The sequence below is a fragment of the Xenopus tropicalis genome, chromosome 1 (assembly GCF_000004195.4).
Source record: "Xenopus tropicalis strain Nigerian chromosome 1, UCB_Xtro_10.0, whole genome shotgun sequence".
NCBI lineage: Eukaryota > Metazoa > Chordata > Amphibia > Anura > Pipidae > Xenopus > Xenopus tropicalis.
In genome coordinates, this window is record NC_030677.2 from 182,664,936 (window position 1) to 182,686,534 (window position 21,599).

A 21,599-nucleotide genomic window follows, 5' to 3' on the forward strand; every position below is an offset into this window, starting at 1 on the left:
TTTTATGCCTTTTCCTTTTGAAAAGCTAATAGTTCAGAAACACGAGGAACATGAGTAGGCATAAGAATTGCAGGATTAACTTTGGGTCCACAGCTGTAGAGTCAACAATTGTTGTTGTGTTTGAAGCCTCCTGGATTTAGCCCACTAAGCGACTATCAGGACTACACCTGTACAGCCCTGCAATAGTGACTGCTTCTGTCCTGAGAAGAATGTTGTACAGACTGACTTTCTGCAAAAGTATTTCACAATGTATCTGGCAGCTTCTCGCTTACTGTCCTTGCTATGGATAGGTTCCTTCATCTTTATTTGCCTTTGCATATATAAGAGGGAAGGGTGAATGAACCTCTGCTACAGCCTTAAGGAGGTGCCCAACCATCCCCTTTTGGGCCTTCCATCAGTTTATGGACCACCCAGATTGCCTTTATGGTAATTTGCCACTTATGAGAGTCAGACTGAATGATGGGCATATATGGTGTTGGATAAGCACAACAGAGACCGTTTCCGCACACACAAAAAGCAAAGGCACTCAGGGCTACAAGGGAACAAGTGCCTTTGCTTTTTGTTGCCTTGCAGTTTTGGGAGGGTGCCGATCCCTCTAGCAGTGTGCACCGGGCGTTCAAGTTTGGAGAGCTAGGGTGTGCGGAAACGTTGCCTCTAGCAGTGTGCACCGGGCGTTCAAGTTTGGAGAGCTAGGGTGTGCGGAAACGTTGCATATATGTTGCATATATGGTATTGGACTGGGCCTCCTAGGGCCCACCAGAGAACTTGACATCCTGCAACCACCAAATAAATATTTATAGCGCCAAATGGTATAGCTCATTATTTAGGCCTAAGGAAATAAGGATGGGTTTATGAGAATTTTTCTAGCCTGGGGCCACTGATCCTCTGCTAGACCAGTCCAAGCCTGGACATATATGTACCTTTTTGAGGGTAGCCAGGGGCTTTGTAGAACAAAAGATCTACATTAAGCTGCGGTAACAAAACAGCAAACTTCTCATTTACATGGGTGAAAACCTAAAACACAGATGATAGGAAATTGTAACCTGCAGCTCTCCGCACTATGCACTGCAGGATAGCAGCCATTGGACAACTAGGTGGACCTGACGAGGAAATTCAGTATTGGCTTCCCTGTATGAAGGCAGAGCTGCAGCTATTCATATCCATCTGTGCTTTACCCTGGGAACCTATAATCCAAAAATGAAATGATATAAACATTTGCAATTCACATTATTTTCTGGGTTTTTTTTTGTGGTCTCTGAGATATCAGCAATTTTAGACTATTAGATCATGCTTTCAGCTCAATCTCTCTCTGAAGATGTCAGCAACACTTATTTTCTATGCACATTGTGTATAATAAGCTTACAGAGCTTAGAGTTGTTAATTCTTTGACTTTAAGGGAGCTCTGTTGATCCAAAAGCCTGGGCTTCTTTAAAGTACCAGCAGGCCCTGGATAAAATTTCATTGGTGGGCCCCCACTGTCCCAAGAAATTTGTGTAACTTTCAGCAAGTAAAGTTCACTACAGTAAGGCAGGCAGTGAGGAAATGGTCTGAGCTTACTGAAGCAGACATGATGCCCAGGTGTGCCGCCCTGGACCAACAGCCCTGGGAGCAGAAAAATGGCGAAATGGGGATGTTGCAAGAAAAAAGGCAAATAAATTAAAAACCATAGTGTAGCTCTTCCAGTTGATGACAATAAGGGACCTGCCAACTCTGCTTTTGTCAAAAGTTATGCCAGATAAAACTTGTGCTAGCTGCCCATTTTTAAATGGCCCTTCTGATATTTTACAAACTGCTACAAATGGGAAATTAAAGTGGAACTAAACCCCCAATAATGGACCGCATGATACTGATCAAAGATTTATCTTCTATTAGGGGAGCTGCTAATAAACCCCTTAGTGAGGGAGATAATAAGCCACTTCATTGGGGGTCAGTGGAGTTTTCACTTGCCTGCCGTTGTCCTTGCATTGATACATAAGTTACGTAAGTTTCTAGAGATAGCGCAGTTAAAGTTTTAGCCTCAATTTATAGATAACTTACGCAATTTACGTAAGGAACACCGTACGATTCAGCTAGCTAGTTCAGGGCGCTTTGTTAGGCTGCAGTATCATTGGCTGTGGCAGTGGGAGTGCCGCAGTCTCCTCATCCAATCCCAGACCGCCTGCCATAACCACGGCGCGTCCTACCATTGACTTCTGTGGGCCGGGAGAACAGGGTTGATCGCAGTTTGTAGTAGGGTTCAGTAATACCGGGGAGATGCTACACACGGTGCGGCCCAGTGCAGGCCTCCTCAGGCACGGCTCCTTGGGATGTCTCCGCAGACTCTATCACGGAGATAAAGTGGCCACTATCGGGACCAAGCCGGACTCCAACTCCCCTGCTTACCAGGTAGGCCCAGCCGTGCCTGGCAGCTTGCAGCCTGCCCCGGAGCTCGCTGCGCCTACAGGTGCTGACATAGTCCAAAATACCACCTGTTCTTGAATATGGGGATCCTTAACCCGCCCCATTAATCTCCGGGAGACTGACTAACAATTCCCAGCATTCCCCGCCAGCCATGGGTTGTATCAGCACGAATGGAGACTAGAATGGCAGGTTGCTGCTTCCAGCAAGGTGACCATGGGCTGTCATGTCCCAGTGCTTTCTCTGTCAGGCAGGGCATAGGTGGCATTTGCACAGCATCACAGGGGTCCCAGGGAGGAAGAGGTAGGTAAGTTACAAAGCACATATAAGCAATATGTAACCAAGCACAACCATCTAGCAGCCCTCCAACTGTTGTTTCCCTAGTCCTGCAGGTTGGACCTCTCTATTCTTAAAGCCCCCCTGTAGGTGGGGGTCCCAGCTTTTCCTGCAATGCCGCCCCCCTTCCCAGCTACCTGCCACCCTCCATCTGGTACTGAACAGCAATCTGATTAAATTACAACAATATTATGTTATAATTGTATATGTATTATGAATTATGATATCATATATAAAGCACCCCATCTATTATATGTAACTACAGCTCCCAGCATCCTCTGTCTCCCAGAAGGCAAAGAAGTATCTGTATTATGGGAAACCTAGAATTGCCTTACCTGTAGTCTTCTCCATAAACTACAACTCCCAAAACCCCTTGTACCCTAAAGCCGCTGTTGAATGAAGTGCCAGTAGAGCTAACATACTGCAGGCTGAACTGTTGTATAAAGTTATCATAGAATAAATCACGAGGCCTCCTCCAATGAAAATGAAAGAAACATATGAGAAGTCACCTCATAACACAAGGTCATTAAGAAGTGCCACTGATAGGTAGATAGGCACGTGTTGGCAGATTCAGAGTTTTTAAGGGGCCCAAAGTTTGACAAATACTCTGACAGTGTAACATCACTATTATTTTTTACATGAAAACTGAATGGCTGAATCTTGACCATAACATGTGTCAAAACACACATGCTGGGGATCTGGCAAGTCCAGGCCATCCTCTAAAACACTCAGTAACCCCTCATACTTCAAATACCACCTGGCTAATTAGGGTCTAATGAGGTCTGAAGTTGCAATGTAATAAAAAGGACCCCATATCAACCAATCAGCAGGTAGCAATAACTGGTCTCCTGTTTGACACAGACATCGGATTGGTTGCTTGAGGTTAGCAGACCTAGTGCAACTTCTATCATATTAACCCATTAGGACTATTTTAGCAGAAGGGTACAAACAGTGTCTTTCAGTCAAAATGCAGGGGCTTAGGCAGGGACTCTCTTTATACTCAGCAAATCCTTATTCTTTGCCTGATGTTTAACTACTGTTTTTAAACTGTTTCCACAGGAAAGCTACGATAGGATGAAGGCGCTAGTGACAGAACTCAAAGAGAGAGCTCAAAAGATACGTTTGGGTGAGTTTTGCCAATGAAATGCCAATGCTAATTCCTCCAAGGCATTTACTGGCCAATTGGGTCACTTGCATAACTTGCCTCATTACACGATCCAATATGCATTTAAATACAGTGTACTGTTACTGTTGCTAATAGTGGCGTGCTTGCTTCTGTACCACTACTGCAGTTGATATAAATAAGCTGCTGTGTATGCGTGGTGTAGCACTATTCAAGCTGAATAGGGCTATAGCAGGGATCCTCAAACTATGGCCCATGGGCCGGATCTGGCCCCCCCTAGGTAATTTACCTGGCCCCCGCTGTGTCCTCACCCCTGGCTACTACCTGTCTGCCTCATTGCGGGGATGTGATATATGGATGCAGCAGGGAGCAGGAGAATGCAGCGGGGGGAGCAGGGAGTGGGCCGTAGTTTGAGGACACAGCTGAGAGGGGTGAGCAGGCAGCTGGAGCGGCCCGTAGTTTGAGGACGCAGCGGGGGGGCGTGGTTTGAGGACTATAGTCCGGCCCCCCTACAGTCTAAGGGACCATGAACTGGCCCCCTGTTTAAAAGGTTTGAGGACCCCTGGGCTATAGGGTAGAAACCTGCGCGGGTCTGTTTTTTCTGACGCGTGCCCAACCTATATCCGCTTACCCTAAGCCTGACCTGCACCCACTTACCTGCTTTCTTAGACCCATGCAGGCCCACCGATCCACTCCTGCAGTAAGTGTCACGCCAAGCGGGAGTGACGTTGCATGTCGTTTGTTTCATTGCTAAAAGTAGATTTTAAGTGGTTATCCCCTTAATGCTTACCACACTGCAGTGGGTCGGGTATTTGTGGGTTACCTGCATGACTGGGACATCAAGTAGATTCCGTCCGAGTCCCGACTGGTTTGTGGGTATCCCACAGGTACCCGGCCCCATGCAGGACTTTTCTATAGGGCACATGTTTACATAGCAGGTTACAGGACAAATCTGTAGAATACAATTGGTTTGGTTCTTGGACAGGGAGATAAACAAAACTGTGTAATGAAAACCTCTCTCATATTATATAATAATACATTTGAATTTATTATGCAATAATTACTGCTACAACTATGCATCGTTCATTTGTAGGTGGTTGACCATCAGATACAAACTTTAATTTTTTTTGGAATGCTTTCAATTAACTATGTGAAATCTTTAAGACAAACTTTGTCTTGTCACCTAAAAGAGAGAGTGTGTGTTCACAAATAATTAAAAAAACTACAAATAATAAAAAATGAAGACAAATTGCAAATTGTCTCAGAATATTACTCCCTACATCATACTTAAAGTTAATTCAAAGGTGAACAACTCCTTTAATGAATGGTGATCCATATTATGAAAAGATCCCTTAGCTTGAAAATCCCAAGCAGCTAGATCAGTGCTGTCCAACTGGCGGCCCGCGGGCCACATGCGGCCCGCGACCCCCCTCTGTGTGGCCCCCCACCTGTCTGGCTGCTTTGATGGCTTACTCTTGTGTAAGCTTTAAATGGTATCAGTACTGAGATTAACTGCCCCCCCCCTGCATGGTTCTCACCTCAGATTCAGGCTGTAATCAGGCTGTATTGTTTAAATATGTAATCCCCTGTGTTGTTCACACCTTTTAATCCCTGCATTTTCCACCCCCTGCAGTGTTCACACCTCAGGCTCAGGCTGTAATCACCCCCATTGTTCCCCTGTTCACACCTCAGACAAGACTGTAGGAGCAGTAGAAACCCACAAATAATCCCTGCATACTACAAAAAGAACATATACTGAGGTGGTACTGCAATTAAAAAGTTTTTTAATATATAGTTATTGTACAGACTGTAGGAGCAGTGCGAGCATTGTGTCACTGTATGCTGCCTGCGTGTGCCAGGGCAAGCAGAGTATGGCGCACACACAGTCAGCATAGGACAGGCAGAGTATGGCACACACAGGCAGGGTAGGGCAGGCAGAGTATGGCACACACAGGCACTCAGACAGGGTAGGGAAGGCAGAGTATGGCACACACAGGCAGGGTAGGGAAGGCAGAGTATGGTACACACAGGCAGGGTAGGGCAGGCAGAGTATGGCACACACAGGCCAAGTATGGCACAAACTAGCCAAGAATGGCACACACAGTCAAAGTATGGCACATTCAGGCAGGGTAGGGAAGGCAGAGTATGGCACACACAGGCAGGGTGGGGAGGCAGAGTATGGCACACACAGGCACTCAGGCAGGGTAGGGAAGGCAGAGTATGGCACACACAGGCAGGGTAGGGAAGGCAGAGTATGGCACACACAGGCAGGGTAGGGAAGGCAGAGTATGGCACACACAGGCAGGGTAGGGAAGGCAGAGTATGGCACACACAGGCAGGGTAGGGAAGGCAGAGAATGGCAGGTTTTTGCTGTACTACAACCATTAATATGGGTATGGTCATGTGATAACATGGGTGTGGTTTCAAGTGGGTGTGGTTTCAAAAAGGGGAGTGGTCAAAACTGGCTTCCATTATCGGCCCTCCACCACGTAGGTCGGAAAAATTCCGGCCCTCGGTACCACAGAAGTTGGACAGCACTGAGCTAGATAATAGATCCTATACCTCGTAGGCATGGCAGTGTTCCTTTAAGGATCCCAGGCTAACTTCCATTTTGGTTCTATGAGTTTTTCTTTTTCAAATATTCTGAAACTTCAAACAGTGATTGACAAAATATCTTCTTTATTTTTTCCCATTTGCAGGAGGAGGGGATAAGGCCAGAGCACTTCATACTTCAAGAGGGAAACTGTTACCCAGAGAACGAATCGATAGGCTTATTGATCCAGGGTATGAATTTTTACTTTTCAAAGTTACTGGGTTATTTCAGTTCCTGTTTGTTCCTTTACATGTTCTCTTTTTTTGTCATAATAGTGCAAAAAACCCTCCTATAGTGGTCCCAATAAAGTTAAACAAGATTAAAGTGCAAGTGCTCTTTAAATTGTCCTAACAACAGTCATGTATTTTTATAACCCCTCTGTTTGTTTAGTAGCTCCCAGTTAGAAATGTCAGCAGCTATTTGGTTGCTAGGGTACAATCTATCCTAGCAACAAGGCAGTTGTGTGAATGAAAGACAGAAAGATCAGCAGAAGAAGGTCTGATTGAAAAGATAATTTTCAAAAGTTTCCAAGGCTTTCTTTAATATACTAAAAGTTAAGTTAAAGGTAAACTACCGTTTTAGGAACTGGGTAACAGAAAAGTGCAGTAATTTCTATTGCATATTGGACCCTTATGTGTTTAAAGAACCGATTGTGATTTCTACCAACACAGTTAATATGATGGAATTGTGGGATAAAAAGCATTATAGGTAAAAAAAAAAAAAGAAATGATTTACATCCAGAAAATTGCACTTTGCACACAGCGCTGTTTGTAATGACCCTTACCATTTGTTATCATTAACAATATGATAACACTTTTCCAGATCTCATTTAAAAATAATTTTTCTTTAAAGGGTTGTCAATTTTAATATGTTATAGAATTTCCTGTTCTTGGCAGTTTTTCAGTATGTCTTTATTTTTTATTGTAACTTTTAATAGCTTTAATTTTTTTGTCGTTCTTCTACTTCTTTCCAGCCTTCAAATTGGGTTCACTGACCCCGACAGCCAAAAACTATTGCGCTGTGTGGCTACAATTTTATTGTTAATTTATACTTTCTTTTTATTAAGGCCTCCTGCTATTGATATTCCAGTCTCTCAAACCACTACCAGGTTGTTAGTATAGACTGGACCCTAGCAACCAGCTAGCTGCTGAAATTCCACACTCGAGAGCTGCTAAAATATTCGCAAACCATAAAAAATGAAAACCAACTGCAAATAGCTTTAGAATATGAAGGTCTAAATTATACTCAGGGGCACATTTACTAATCCACGAACGTCCAAATGCGTTTTTTTCGTAATGATCGGTATTTTGCGTTTTTTTCGTAAATTGTCACGACTTTTTCGTAAATTGTTGCGACTTTTTCGTAGCGTTACGACTTGCGTGAATTGTTGCGACTTTTTCGTAGCCATCTCGGCGAGTACGAAAGTTTCGGATTAATTCAAGCTTCAGTATCGTGACTTTCCTTGGGCCAGGTTGGAGCTGCAGAGTGCCATTGAGCCCTATGGGAGACTTTCCTTGGGCCGGGTTGGAGCTGCAGAGTGCCATTGAGCCCTATGGGAGAGTTTCCTTGGGCCGGGTTGGAGCTGCAGAGTGCCATTGAGCCCTATGGGAGACTTTCCTTGGGCCAGGTTGGAGCTGCAGAGTGCCATTGAGCCCTATGGGAGAGTTTCCTTGGGCCGGGTTGGAGCTGCAGAGTGCCATTGAGCCCTATGGGAGACTTTCCTTGGGCCAGGTTGGAGCTGCAGAGTGCCATTGAGCCCTATGGGAGGCTTTTCTTGGGCCGGGTTGGAGCTGCAGAGTGCCATTGAGCCCTATGGGAGGCTTTTCTTGGGCCAGGTTGGAGCTGCAGAGTGCCATTGATTCCTATGGGAGACTTTCCTTGGGCCGGGTTGGAGCTGCAGAGTGCCATTGAGCCCTATGGGAGACTTACCTTGGGCTGGGTTGGAGCTGCAGAGTGCCATTGAGACCTATGGGAGACTTTCCTTGGGCCGGGTTGGAGCTGCAGAGTGCCATTGAGACCTATGGGAGACTTTCCTTGGGCCGGGTTGGAGCTGCAGAGTGCAGTTGAGTCCTATGGGAGGCTTCCAAAATCCATGCAAAGTTTTACCTGCTGTTTACGAGCGATCAGTACGAAAAAATCGCGACACTATACGAGCAAATCGTAACTGCTACGAAAAAGTTGAAAAGTCATAATGGCTACGAAAAAGTTGCGTCAATTTACGAAAAGGTTGTAACGGCGACAAAAAAATCGCAAAATATATGAAAAAGTCGCAAAATGTTCATTTCCAATCCGAATTTTTCTCATTCGAAATCGTGGATTAGTAAATCAGCCCCCAAAAGTTCATTTAAAGATAAACCACATATATAGGTTATTAAATATATATTTATGTTCAATATATTTTTTGTATCAGGCAGCAAGTTTTAAAGTGTCACATTCGTTTTCAGATCAGCCTTCCTGGAGTTTTCTCAGTTTGCTGGTTACCAGTTGTATGGTAATGAGGAGGTACCTGCTGGCGGCATTATTTCTGGCATTGGGCGGGTGTCTGGGTAAGTGTATGAGAGCCCTTAGGCTAATGGCACACAAAGCTGATTCCTGCCAGCGTATTTCAGGCGGCTGAGGAATGACAGATACCTCTCCTCAATGTTTAAAACAAAGGCCCTGAAATAACATTTGGCTTAAACATCTGCCAAAAATGCCCCTATATAAGTTACTCCCGAGAAGCCAATGATCAGATGTTAGTGACTCCCAGGGCCAACAGTCGGATTAGCAGTCTTCTGCAAAATCTCATCTTTGCGGTATAAATCTCTTCTTGGCATTTCTCAGTTTATGGACTGAGAATAGAAAAATATTTGCCCGAAATTGTTGCAGAATTTCAATATAATATAAAAAGTCATTAACAACTTTAAAAAAATAAAATAAAAAGAAAGTGTTCAACTATAAGTATAATGGATTGAAGCAAAAGATCTAAAAGCTGCATCCTCTAGTGTTTTTGATACTTAAAATCTTTAAAGGGATAACTGTCATGATTTTTATGGGGTACTTTTTTTTCTAAATTACAATGTTTACATAGCAAATAATTCACTCTACCATTTAAAGTTTTATTCTTGAACCAACAAATGTATTTTTTTAGCTGTAATATTGGTGTGTAGGTGCCATCTCAGTGCATTGTGCCTGAGTTTGAACTTTCAGGAGGAGCTAGCACTACACATTAGAACTGCTTTCAGCTAACCAATTGTTTCTCCTGCTCCCATGTAACTGGAGGGGTCCCAAGCCGGACTTGGATTTCTTACTATTGAGTGCTATTCTGATACCTACTGGGAGCTGCTATCTTGCTCCTTTCCCATTGTTCTGCTGATCGGCTGCTGGGAGGGTGGGGGATATCACTCCAACTTGCAGCTCAGCAGCAGTACTGCGACTGAAATTTATCAGAGCACAAGTCACATGGCTGTGTTTTTGAAAAATGAATTACAATGCAGGATTTTGCATTAAGTGATGTGTTTTGAAAGAAAACGGTTTTCCATGACAGTATTCCTTTCAACAGCGGTATGACATTGCCCAAACTGATATAATCTACACTATAATACTAACAATAGATTTATAGGACATTGCTAGACACAAAAGTGCCAGTTTCAACGCCATTTCTTAATTGGGTTTGTTATAATTAAGGAAACTGTGTTAAAACTGGCACAATTTTCATTGGATATTCGTGTATCAAATATGGCCACATACTTCAAGCTGTCCAGAACTGTGGAAATGATGTGAGTAGGCAAAATCGGTGTGATACAATATATAGGCCTGCCTGCACAATTCACTATATTTGTAATATACTTATATGTTTGGTATATCCTAATTGGTTTTAATGAATGTATAAAAAATAGTATTTTATTAATCTGAGAGTCTGATTAAAACTAACCAGGCAATATTAGCGCTGTACAAAAATACTTTTACAAAAGGTGATTAGTGATGTCACTGTTTAAAAATTGATCTAATATTACTTGTCAACTTGCATACCATAAGAAATAATCTACCCGTCTAAAAATATGAGGGTTTTAGAAGTCACGTTGGCCACCATAAAAGCACTGGACTTGTGTAACTCCTAACTGACTTCTAATTGCCTATTATATTATGAAAAAGGTGCATACTTGCATATATTAGAATTCTTACTTGCACTGGGTAGGACTGATATAACGTGGCATTATTAAAATGGTTGGTATGATCCAGTTCTAGACTTTTACGTGTTTTTGTTTTTTTTATTCACAGGGTAGAGTGTCTCATTGTAGCTAATGATGCAACAGTGAAAGGTGGATCTTACTACCCAATTACTGTGAAGAAACATCTCCGAGCACAAGAAATTGCAATGCAGAATAATCTCCCTTGTGTATACTTAGGTAATCACTTTTCACTTATAAAAGCTATTTTAAAACATATTAAGTCATAAACAGGGATAACTAAATACTTGTATGACTAAGAACAAAAATTTCTTAGACCTTTATTATACAGGAGAATGTAATTGTGCAAATTAAGTTATTGTTTTAGTTCAAATTATAAAAAAACCTGTTCTAGATTCGCACAAAGGACAGATCATTGTTCACATCATTTATTATTGTTAAAGACTTTTATGGCATTCCCTCATTCTGTGTAGTGCTTAAGTTTATTTACATCCTTGTGTTATCAGTGAATTTTTTTCACTTTAATATTGGCTTTGTAATGCCTGAATACCTTCATATAATAGACAAGAGCTATAAATAGCTTTTAAATTATGTCCTTAGAAACAGTGCTTGTAATCAGTGATGTAATCAGTTATAATCTGTGCTTAGTGATATCATTGAGGCATATGACTCACTAAATATATACATTAATGTACCCCATGTTATAAAATATGAGGATATTAGAAACCACCATGGAACGCCTTGTTAACTTATACTATGATTACATTTTTTACATTATTCTCTATATATTGTATTGTTCACCTTGCTTTATAAACATGGTTTCTGTAATGACCTTTTTTTAGTAAGTCTGTACCCAGTTATCATTTTGAAAACCTTTATTGGATATGTGTACGATCTTACAGCAGCACTAAATTTATTGATCAGTTTTGGAGCACAATGAAGTAAGTTGCACTAATGATATATTATATGTATTTCTTTTCCAGTGGACTCTGGAGGAGCTAATCTCCCCCGACAAGCAGAAGTTTTTCCTGATCGGGATCATTTTGGACGCATTTTTTACAACCAAGCAAGAATGTCTTCTCAAGGAATTTCTCAAGTACGGGACTGTGCCTGCTTGGTTGTGTCTTTTTATTGCTGGAAACTTTAGGACTTGCATTTCTTTCTAGTACACTGCAGGTCTGCTGTCTGAGTTTGTCCTCCTTGATACAGGACACTTAGGAATAATTGGCAGATGGGTAGTGCTAGGGGTTAAAGCAATAGCAGCTCTGGCATGCCCCTTTTGCTTAAGTCAAGTGTCCTGCCTCCTGAAGGGTGGAGCTTATTTTGCTATTGACATTTTTGGCTTCTCTTTACCCACTAGTTATTTTGTCCCTTGGAATATACAGTAATTGCGTAATACGTATCTTTGATATTTTTTCTTCTCTTCATTCTTATGTAGCTGTACTTTATAGGGATGTTAAAAACAAAACAATCAGGAGGAAACCACAAATATATTGTGAATATTCCATTTTAGTTCTATTGTAACTACTTACAGCAGTACCTGTACCTAAATTTATCATTTTTAGAGGAGACACAAGATGTTAGAAACATTATGTGGAGAGAAAGAGTGAGGGTTGTCCTTGTTTCGATTGGTAGCCACTAGAGAGAGAGAAGCAGGGAAGGAAGTTAAAGAATGTTAAGTCTATTGTCCATATATGTTTCACTTTATAATAGTTGTTAATTTTAAAGATTTCTTCTGTTTGTAGATTGCAGTGGTTATGGGATCTTGTACGGCTGGTGGAGCTTATGTCCCAGCTATGGCTGATGAAAGTATAATTGTTCGCAAACAAGGAACCATTTTCCTGGGTGGCCCACCATTGGTAAGTAGCCGTGGTATAGAGTTGCCAGACAAAACATGCCCATGGCTTATATATATATATATATAGGAAGTTTTATAGTAAAAACATTATAACAAAGCAAAATGAATAAATGAGTTTCTGATATAAAGGCAATAGCCCTTATACGTTTTGATTGCAAGTAATTGTTAAAATGATGTATAAAAGAGGATTTTTTGAGGGAGAAATAGTAAAATGTAACAAATTACTATCCTTGTTAGGTTGTAGCATTCAAAATTCTATAGTAACTTACAAGCAGTTCCCTTCATACACACACTCCTCATTATTTTTAGTGACCATTGATCTGTTGCTCTGCACTTAATGCCTTGCATGGGAAGCTGGAAAGCTCCTGGTATCTGGATATCTTAACCCTTCTGGATTTGGTTACATTGTCTTCAAGTTGTAAATGGATTCTTTTAATTAATTTTGTTGATTTTGGTAGTTATTTATGGTATTCTTATTAGTATCCAATCCCTTTATATAACACAAATTGGATTTAGATCTTACTTTAGGTGCCACTATGATATATAACACTGGGGATATGACAAATTTGTGACATTAAAATGGCAATTATTCTGGATATTTCTTTTTCAAGAGTCTTTGTAATAGTGTGCATTACTTTACATCTATACATAAAATTGTTGGTGTGGCTTCTTGTTCTTTGTAATGGAGTGTGTAAGGTTAATGGCATTTTGGGAAACTGCCTAGATTTGATTTCAGAATTATTCTTTTTCCTATGTGGCTTGTAGGCCATTTAACTTCTGCACATTTGCAGTTTCTTATACCTTGCTGGTACTTTATCATATGGCTGGTAAAAATAGCATCTGGTATGATTATTAATATAAATGATAGACAGTCAGACATAGGAGGGATGTTTTTTTACCCCAAGAAGGTGACTGTGCCATACTAATGTCCCATCCAGCCAGTGGTACATTGACTCTTTGTCAGTGACATCCCTGTGCCTATGATGTGTCGTACATAACCCTGTCTGGATGGATCTGACACATCTCCAGTAATTATTGTCTAGTAATCTACTCATACTAATGAGTTGTTTTATTTTAACATTCTAAAAGCCAAACAAGCTTGCAGATTACACAGAGAATCGTTTGTCTTTAGAATGATTAATTTGTTATAAACAAATCCATTAACAACTCATTTCGTATTAAGATTTGTTTTCAAGTGTTAATTAAACCGTACTTTGTACGCTGACAACTGGCTTCTGCTTTGCATTGGACTGTGCTCCAGGGACACAGGCAGGACATAAGGTCAGGGAAACATTGATTTTTGCATGTAGTTCAATTTAATGTGAGGAAAAAGAGATCATGCTAATAAAGACCGTATGGCAGGTAACTTATAATGTACATTAATCTTTGTATTGGAATTGTCCCGCTGGGGTGGAGGGGATGAGGCCTACTGCAAAGTGCAATATAAACCTCAATCTGCAGGGCTGCTCCTGCCATGGGGCAAGGTGAGTGTGCAACAGGTGGCCGGGGCAGCAAAAACAGTCTATGGTACCTTTTATGGTATTGCATTATCTGATGGAGGCCCCCTAAACCCTGGCATGTGGCATCGGACTTGCTACTTTAGAAAGCAGCAGCAGCCCCCGCAGCCTCTGCCAGTCTGTAAACCATTACTGATACTTTCCTGTTTAACATCTACTTTTTTTTTTGCAATAGGAAGATTTACACCAGGGAGTAAGGCTTTGGGCAGGTGTTAGTGTTTTGTGCTGCAGGTGAGCTGCACAGAGTGCTGCCATCCCATTAAACAGAATGGTATTTCACTGCCCAAATAAATCAAACACATTCTGATGGATTGAAAGAAGTATCTTCCAAAAAAAAAAAAAAATATCAAACTAGCTGGATTCTCTCTTGACCCCCGGGTTCAGTCTTTTATAAATCTGCCCCTTTCTTTTATAACTTTATAGATGTGTTTTAAAAGGAAATGCTGAGTGGGTACTTACATACCCAACTATCCTTACAGTAAGTTACGGCCTGTGGAAGGCCCCTAAATGACCATCGAAGGGTGAGGATTGTTGCGGCACATCAGGGAAGAATTGCAGACTTCTCAGATTGCTTTTGTGGCACAATGAACAGTGTCTTGGAGGTGCTTGCATAAAAGTCTCCAGAAAGAGGCATAACTTGGCAATAACTATAGATGCAAATGACTCTGTTGTTGCCATTCATGCCCATACGTTGGTTTCACATGAAGTGCAACACTGTACAGCAACAGATATGCCAGTGCTTCCTTTATTTTGGGAGATATTGTATGTCTCTAATAAAGTACATTGCCTCTTTTTTATTGTTTGCCTTTGATATACCTAGATGCAACTGCTTAGTGCCACAATCCTTCCACCTTCTTATTGGGCCCAATTCCTATTTTTATTCTGTAACTCTTGTTTCCTCAGTTATTCTGAGCCCCCAGTTCTATACAGATGTAAAGCAATGTGTAACTATGAGAATGGCTTCTTTCTGTGCAGTATGCAGGGTTTTCCAACTCTACAAAGACTGCTTCTTTCCAAACTATAATTCTCTTTGTATTTGCAGGTGAAAGCAGCAACTGGAGAAGAGGTGTCAGCAGAAGACCTGGGTGGGGCAGATCTGCACTGCAGGTACTATGCACTGTATTACATAGCAGGAGTGTTGTGCTTACTTTTTGTTTTTGTGTAACTCGATCTTTGCAGGTCTGTTTGAAGGTGGCCATACATAGAAAGTTATGATTGGGTAGTTTGGGTTATTTTGGCCCCTCAGCTGGCAGCCTCAGGCAGAGTTAAAGAAGGGCCTAAATTAGAGCTAGGCAGGCAGAATAGGTGTGTGCCTAGTGCCCCCTCCCAGGCCAGACTGGCAAACTGTGGATTCTGCAAATGCCAGAGGTGCTGCTGTAAGATGCCATAGACAAGCAAAAATGATTAGGCTGTTTGGGCCTTTATGTACTAGAAATGTCAGGACCTATTTTTATTACCAGTCCAGTCCTGCACACCCTCCTACTGCTGCACCCTGGGCAGTACTTTTCTGCCTAACCCTAGTTCCAGAGCTGTCACTTGGTTGCAGCATATTAAAAGGGCTGTCCTGCAAGAGGTTCATGGGCCAGATACAGCCCTTCTGGGGAATTATTTATCTTCCCAGCTTACCCACAGGCTTTGTCGAGCATATTTTATCATACTTTGCATACTGTAGCAATAGAAAAGGGAATGCATCAAAAAACATTTCAAAATTGGGGACAGCGTTGTTTAACTAAATGCAGCATGCCCTTATTGCAATCTGTGCATTCTTATCTTACCCATGGGATTTGTAGAGCATATTATATCATATTTTGCATAATGTCTAGCAATAGAAAAGGGAATGCATCAAAAAATATTTCAAAATTGGGGACAGCATTGCTTATTTAACAAAACACAGCATGCTGTTATTGCAATCTGTGCACTCTGCAACAATCCAAACAGCTGCAACTTACATCCATATTGGTGCAACACGTGCAGCTGACGGCAGATGCATTGTGGGCATAAAACAAGCACTGTGGTTGCCAGTGAACTAAGAATACAAAGACCAAACTGCAAAAACTGCTAAACTAATGTCACATAATTCTTCTTGCGCCTGGGGCCCTGTCTGCTTTATTTTATTACTATTCTTGCCATTAATTAATCTCCTTTTTTTTCGTTATTGCAAGCGTTGCTTTCTGTATAGAGCAGTGGCTGACTCATTCCTGAAATCTCAGCTAGTAAATTAAATTATAGAAGGATTCTATTCTTTCAGCAGCTGCGTAAGGTAATTTACTATAGAAACCTTCAGCCTATGCAGCTGTGATTTGCCCTCTGGCCTAGTGTTCATATATGGAATTTCCTTTGTGTGTAGGAGAAGGCTGCCCCTTGATTTGTTTGTTTTTTATTTGTGTCAATCAGATTTTTTTATAGCAATTGCTACTCAATTGTTGGCAGTGTTTCTTAACATTTCAAAAGGCTGCATTGAACCTTGTTGCTTTCCATGCATGAAAAAAAAAAAGATTGTATGTTCTACAGAGCAGGTATTAACTAAAAATGAAAGTCTGCTTATAGTAGGAAGCACCATAAGACAATGTAGATGATAATGCTGACTGAACCTTTGTTCATGAGCAGTGGCAAAAAAACTGGGCCCCAATGTGAGTGTTTGTTTTTTTTTCACGTCATGTAAAATTTACATATTGAAAATATAGCTGGTTCTGTAAATGAGGTTAAGCTCTAGTGCAGCTGTATTAATGGAAGTTGTGATCTGAAGCAACATCTGTGATGTGTGAGCCAACTGGACCTTGCAATATTACCTCTGGCATAGGAGAGGCTCCTGCGTCTTTATGTATTTGTATAAATGTTGGGGCAGTGGCTGTAGTTTTAAAAGTATATATGTATTTGTGGCATGGGTGAAATATGTGCCATTATCATTTTCCCCACAGCATCAGAGCTTGTCAGTAAATGACCCTAAGATTCTACACAGAACTAATATAGGCATAATATAGCAAAAAAAGACATTAGTGCAATAGTCATGCCTTTTTCCCCCAATTCTGTGCCAGAATGCATAATCCCTCAGACTTCTGTATCTATGGTTTATATAGTTAGGATTTTATATACAGGTAACCATTTTAGTTATAGTATCCTTGCTGTACTAATGTCTAATTTACCTGAAATAAAGTTCTTTGACTCTGAACACTTTTGTGTTGTTAGGAAGTCTGGAGTGACGGATCATTACGCCTTGGATGATAATCATGCTCTTCATCTTGCTCGGAAAGCCGTGAGAAGCTTGAACTACAACAAAAACTTAGATGTAAGTCAGGAGGGTTATCACAATGTTATCAGATGAGACTAATGATAGTACAGGTGGGATCCCTTTACTGAAAACCTATTATTCAGAAAGTGTGTATTATTTCTAAGCCATCTCCCATAGAGTCCATTTATTCAAATAATTCAACATTTTAAAAATAATTTCCTTTTTTCTGTAGTAAGAAAAGAACCTTGTACAGGTATGGGATCTGTTATCCGGAAACCCCTTATCCTGAAACCCATTATCCAGAAAGCTTTGAATTACAGGAAGGCCATCTCCTATAGACTGCATTTTAAAATAAAAAAAAATATGTAAAAATGAATAAACAAAAAAAAAAATTCATTTTTCTCTGTAATAATAAAACAGCAGTTGATGGGTAACTAAGCCGCATAAATCCATATTAAAGGCAATCCTTCCTATTGGATTTATTTAATGTTTAAAAGATTTTTTTTAGTAGACTTAAGGTATAGAGATCCAAATTACAGAAAGAGCCCCAGGTCTCAAGCATTCTGGATAACAGGTCCCATACCTGCACTTGATTATAACTGAGCTGTATATATCTAGATATTGGGTTTATTTAATGTTTACATTATTTTTAGTAGACTTAAGGTATGATGATAAATACTGTTTTTTGGGGCTATTTCTCTCTTAATTCTTATAACTTTTTATATAAGTTAGAATCTAAGCTGAAAACAGATAATTGATACATTTAACAATAAAACATATGAATAGCCTTACCTCTGGTCGCCATTTCATTATTGTCTATACACGGTATATATAATGATACAGAAATCAATTCTTTTACCTGGATTCTAGATATAGTAATTTTTTTAAGTAGTATTCTAGACAGCTGGTTATTTATGGTTATTTTGGTGAAATAGATTTATTGCTCACAATAAACATGTTTTAATACTTTTGTATATTGTGTGTGTTCCTGGTGTCTCCCTCTTCTAATTATTTAATTGCATGTTATGTTTCAGTCCCCTGAGGGACTGTGGTTTTAAGGTTACCCCTAGGAGGAGATGACTTTTATTTTTTGTATCATGATACTTTATGGGGATATGGGGATTGACATGAAGTATGCAAGAGTGATTTGGTGTGAGAGCTGGGACATGGGAGTAGAATGTGCTGCACACTATGCTGCTGCCACAAGCATGTCCTGGGGATAATAATAGATGGATTTGGAATGATTTATCTTCTATTGGCGCTTTTCTTTCCTGTCACCGGTTAACATTTTAAATGGATGCAGATTTATGTTGCTTGATCATTTCTAGGTGACTGTGGAGAAGCCAGAAGATCCTGTTTTTCCAGCAGATGAATTATATGGAATTGTCGGTGCTAACTTGAAAAAAAATGTTGATGTGCGAGAGGTAATTATGTCGTCAGCATACACCGGTGCAGGAAGGTATAATATAGCCCCTCTATAGGAAGAGACCTGCCCTATCATCCTAATAAATATAGATTCCTCATGGTGTGCGGGTCCCTCGTTTCATATTGCCTAAGAGAGTGACTAATGTTCCCTCAGTTCTCTGTGTAGAATGTCCAGTAGGGAGCCATGGGCACTTTGTAATAATGGGCACAGAGAAAGAAATTTCCATTGCTTGCTGTCTAGCTGTTAGAGGCAATGAAATGCAGAAGCAAATGCAAGTACTCTTCAAGTGGGTGGCAGGCAAAACTCAGTCCATCACCCCACCCGATATAAGGGTGCTCCAATTCCCCCTCCTTTTGACTGCCATTGCTTATATATATATATATATATATATATATATATATATACACACTTCCATGCCCTCTCAGATATATAAGTAATGACAGCCTGCTGGGTCAGGTTAGAAGATCACTGGACTGTTTCAGGGGCTAGCTAAGTGTATATTTACTTTCTTTAATAAATTCTTCCTTTAACTCTACAGTAGTAATGTAATAAAAGGCGCAGAATTTGGGCCATGTGTAGCCTCCCATAGCAACCATTAAAATGATTTTAAACCGGTGACCAGTTACTGATGCCTTCTGAGTGGTTACCAGACCTGATTCAAACTTTGCAATTTAATTAATATGTTTTTTTTAACATGATGTGCAAATTTTCTGAGTTAGACTTTGGTCTTCTTTTAGGTCATTGCTCGGGTTGTGGATGGAAGCAAATTTGATGAATTTAAGGCATTATATGGAGATACCCTGATAACAGGTAAAACAGTGTTTTCAATTTATCTATTTGTAATAAATGGGCTTTTTATGTGTTTATAAAAAAATGATAAGAATAAAAGGTAGGAAACCTTTGCCATTCCAACAATTTTCCAGTTGTCAGGGTCTGTAAGGCAGTCATCCTGCTCAAAATACCTCCTGAAAATTGGCACTTTCTATTTTTTTTATTGGAAACTTGAAATAGACAGAGGTTTTAGTAGAAACATCAAACAAGGACATAGTGTAACATTTCATCCCTACAACTTCAGTATTTCACAATGAACTGCATGGGAGGAACAGATACTTAGCCCCAGCCTCCTCTGTGTAACTACTAAAAGGAATTATGGGTTGTGGGGTTCGGCCTTGGCTTTGACTGACATCCCCGACGCTACGGTACTTGATGTTCTTCCTTTCATTACTTTATATTTACTTTATATTATTATATAAGTTGGCAACTATCCTCTTGTTGGGTTTCAGAAATATCTTTTTTTATCTCTTCCACTATGATGAACTGTGAAGTGAAAAGTACATTCATTTTCCAACATCCTCAGTCATTAGAGCTTTAAGGTCTGACTAACAAGCTGGTATCAACCAAATGCCCATATGTAATAAAAGGAAGTAAGTTTTCCCAGGAGTAGTAACCTATAGCAGTCAATCAGCAGGTAGAAATTACTCATCACCTGTTTAAATGCAAATATCTTATTGGTTGCTGATACTGGGCAAACTTGGTGCCTTTTATTAAATATGGGGGCATGGTTGATACCAGTTTGTTAGTTATTACATGTGCCACTGGTAAATTACAGGACCTTTTCACCTTATAACAAATTTTATTGGTGATTGTGATTCTACAACAGTTTGCAATTTGTTTGCCTTTGATCAATCAAAAGTCCTATTTTATGTTATGATAAATGCTCTGTTGCTATGTGTATCTGTGTTGCATGTATAAAAGGTAGTTCTTTTTGTTTCTAGGGTTTGCTAGGATATACGGTTATCCAGTTGGTATTATTGGCAATAATGGAGTTCTTTTCTCAGAATCTGCGAAAAAGGCAAGTATTCTAAAGGGATGAACTGTGAGTCACCACCTTTTAATTATCTTGTAATTGCCTTATCTTCCCTTAATCATCACCTAATGGTATCTGCCAACATAAACCGATTGGGAAAAGAAAAAGTTTTATAACACAACTATGTAAACAAGCCAAAGAAAAAGGGTTTAGCGACTTTTTTTTACAGTGTGATAGATGTGTGCAAAAAGGAAAAGAGGAATCTTCCATTTACAAAAAGTATACAGTTTGGAGTATGCCCTTCACATCCTCTTTTTAATATACATTAACTGTAATTTATTACTGATTTTTGGAGCTAACTAATCTATTAATGCATCCTAAAACGTATTTGGAATGTGCCACTGATGTGCCACTGAGAATGATTGAGAAAGCCCACCTAAAGGGATAGTCAGATAAAAACATAGGATTCAACCTAAAAATTAAATCCTAAAAATGAATCTGGATAGAAATGCCGTAGAGGTATTAGACCCCTTATCCAGAAACCCATTATCCAGAAAGTTCCAATCTGGAATCTCCCATAGACATTTTAATCAAATAATTCACATTTTTAAAAATTATTTCCTTTTCTCTGTAATAATAAAACAGTACCTGTACTTGATCCCAACTAAGATATAATTACCCCTTATTGGAGGCAAAACAATCCTATTGGGTTTAATTACTGTTTAAATAATGTTTTTAGCAGACTTTAGGTAGGTGATCCAAATTACGGAAAGACCCCTTATCCAGAAAACCCCAGGTCACGAACATTCTGGATAATGGGTTCTATACCTGTACTTACTGCACCAGTCTAAAGGTTCAGCAGCCCAATAACAGTAATAATCCATGTCTACAAAGTTATGCCTGGGATATCACCCATCTTGTATTTTATTTGAAGTGTCAGTGACACTGCACATGCTCAGTGCGCTCTGGGTAGCTGTTGAGAAGATAAGCTAAGGGGTCATTGCAATCATCAAGCAGGAAATGGTTTGTCTTTCATAGAAGCTGGAGCTACAGGACTGATTATTAAACTGATGCAAGTTGCAGCTGTTTTTGAGCTGCCATTTACTGACAATATGAATTAATTACTAAAAAGCCTTGTATTGTA

The 21,599-nt window shown here is 40.1% G+C and overlaps 1 protein-coding gene across 1 annotated transcript in view; it reads left to right on the plus strand.

Annotated features, from left to right (window-relative positions):
• The first annotated feature begins 2,199 nt into the window (after positions 1-2,199).
• Positions 2,200-21,599, plus strand: part of mccc2 (methylcrotonoyl-CoA carboxylase 2) — a 37,728-nt gene continuing 18,328 nt past the window's right edge. The window contains exons 1-12 of the mRNA NM_001030485.1: positions 2,200-2,385; positions 3,793-3,859; positions 6,556-6,640; positions 8,894-8,995; positions 10,710-10,837; positions 11,602-11,714; positions 12,364-12,477; positions 15,036-15,100; positions 17,180-17,279; positions 18,551-18,646; positions 19,386-19,458; positions 20,424-20,500. Of these exons, the coding sequence (NP_001025656.1) occupies positions 2,254-2,385; positions 3,793-3,859; positions 6,556-6,640; positions 8,894-8,995; positions 10,710-10,837; positions 11,602-11,714; positions 12,364-12,477; positions 15,036-15,100; positions 17,180-17,279; positions 18,551-18,646; positions 19,386-19,458; positions 20,424-20,500 (1,152 nt within the window). The 5' untranslated portion in view covers positions 2,200-2,253. The remainder of the gene's footprint in view (positions 2,386-3,792; positions 3,860-6,555; positions 6,641-8,893; positions 8,996-10,709; positions 10,838-11,601; positions 11,715-12,363; positions 12,478-15,035; positions 15,101-17,179; positions 17,280-18,550; positions 18,647-19,385; positions 19,459-20,423; positions 20,501-21,599) is intronic.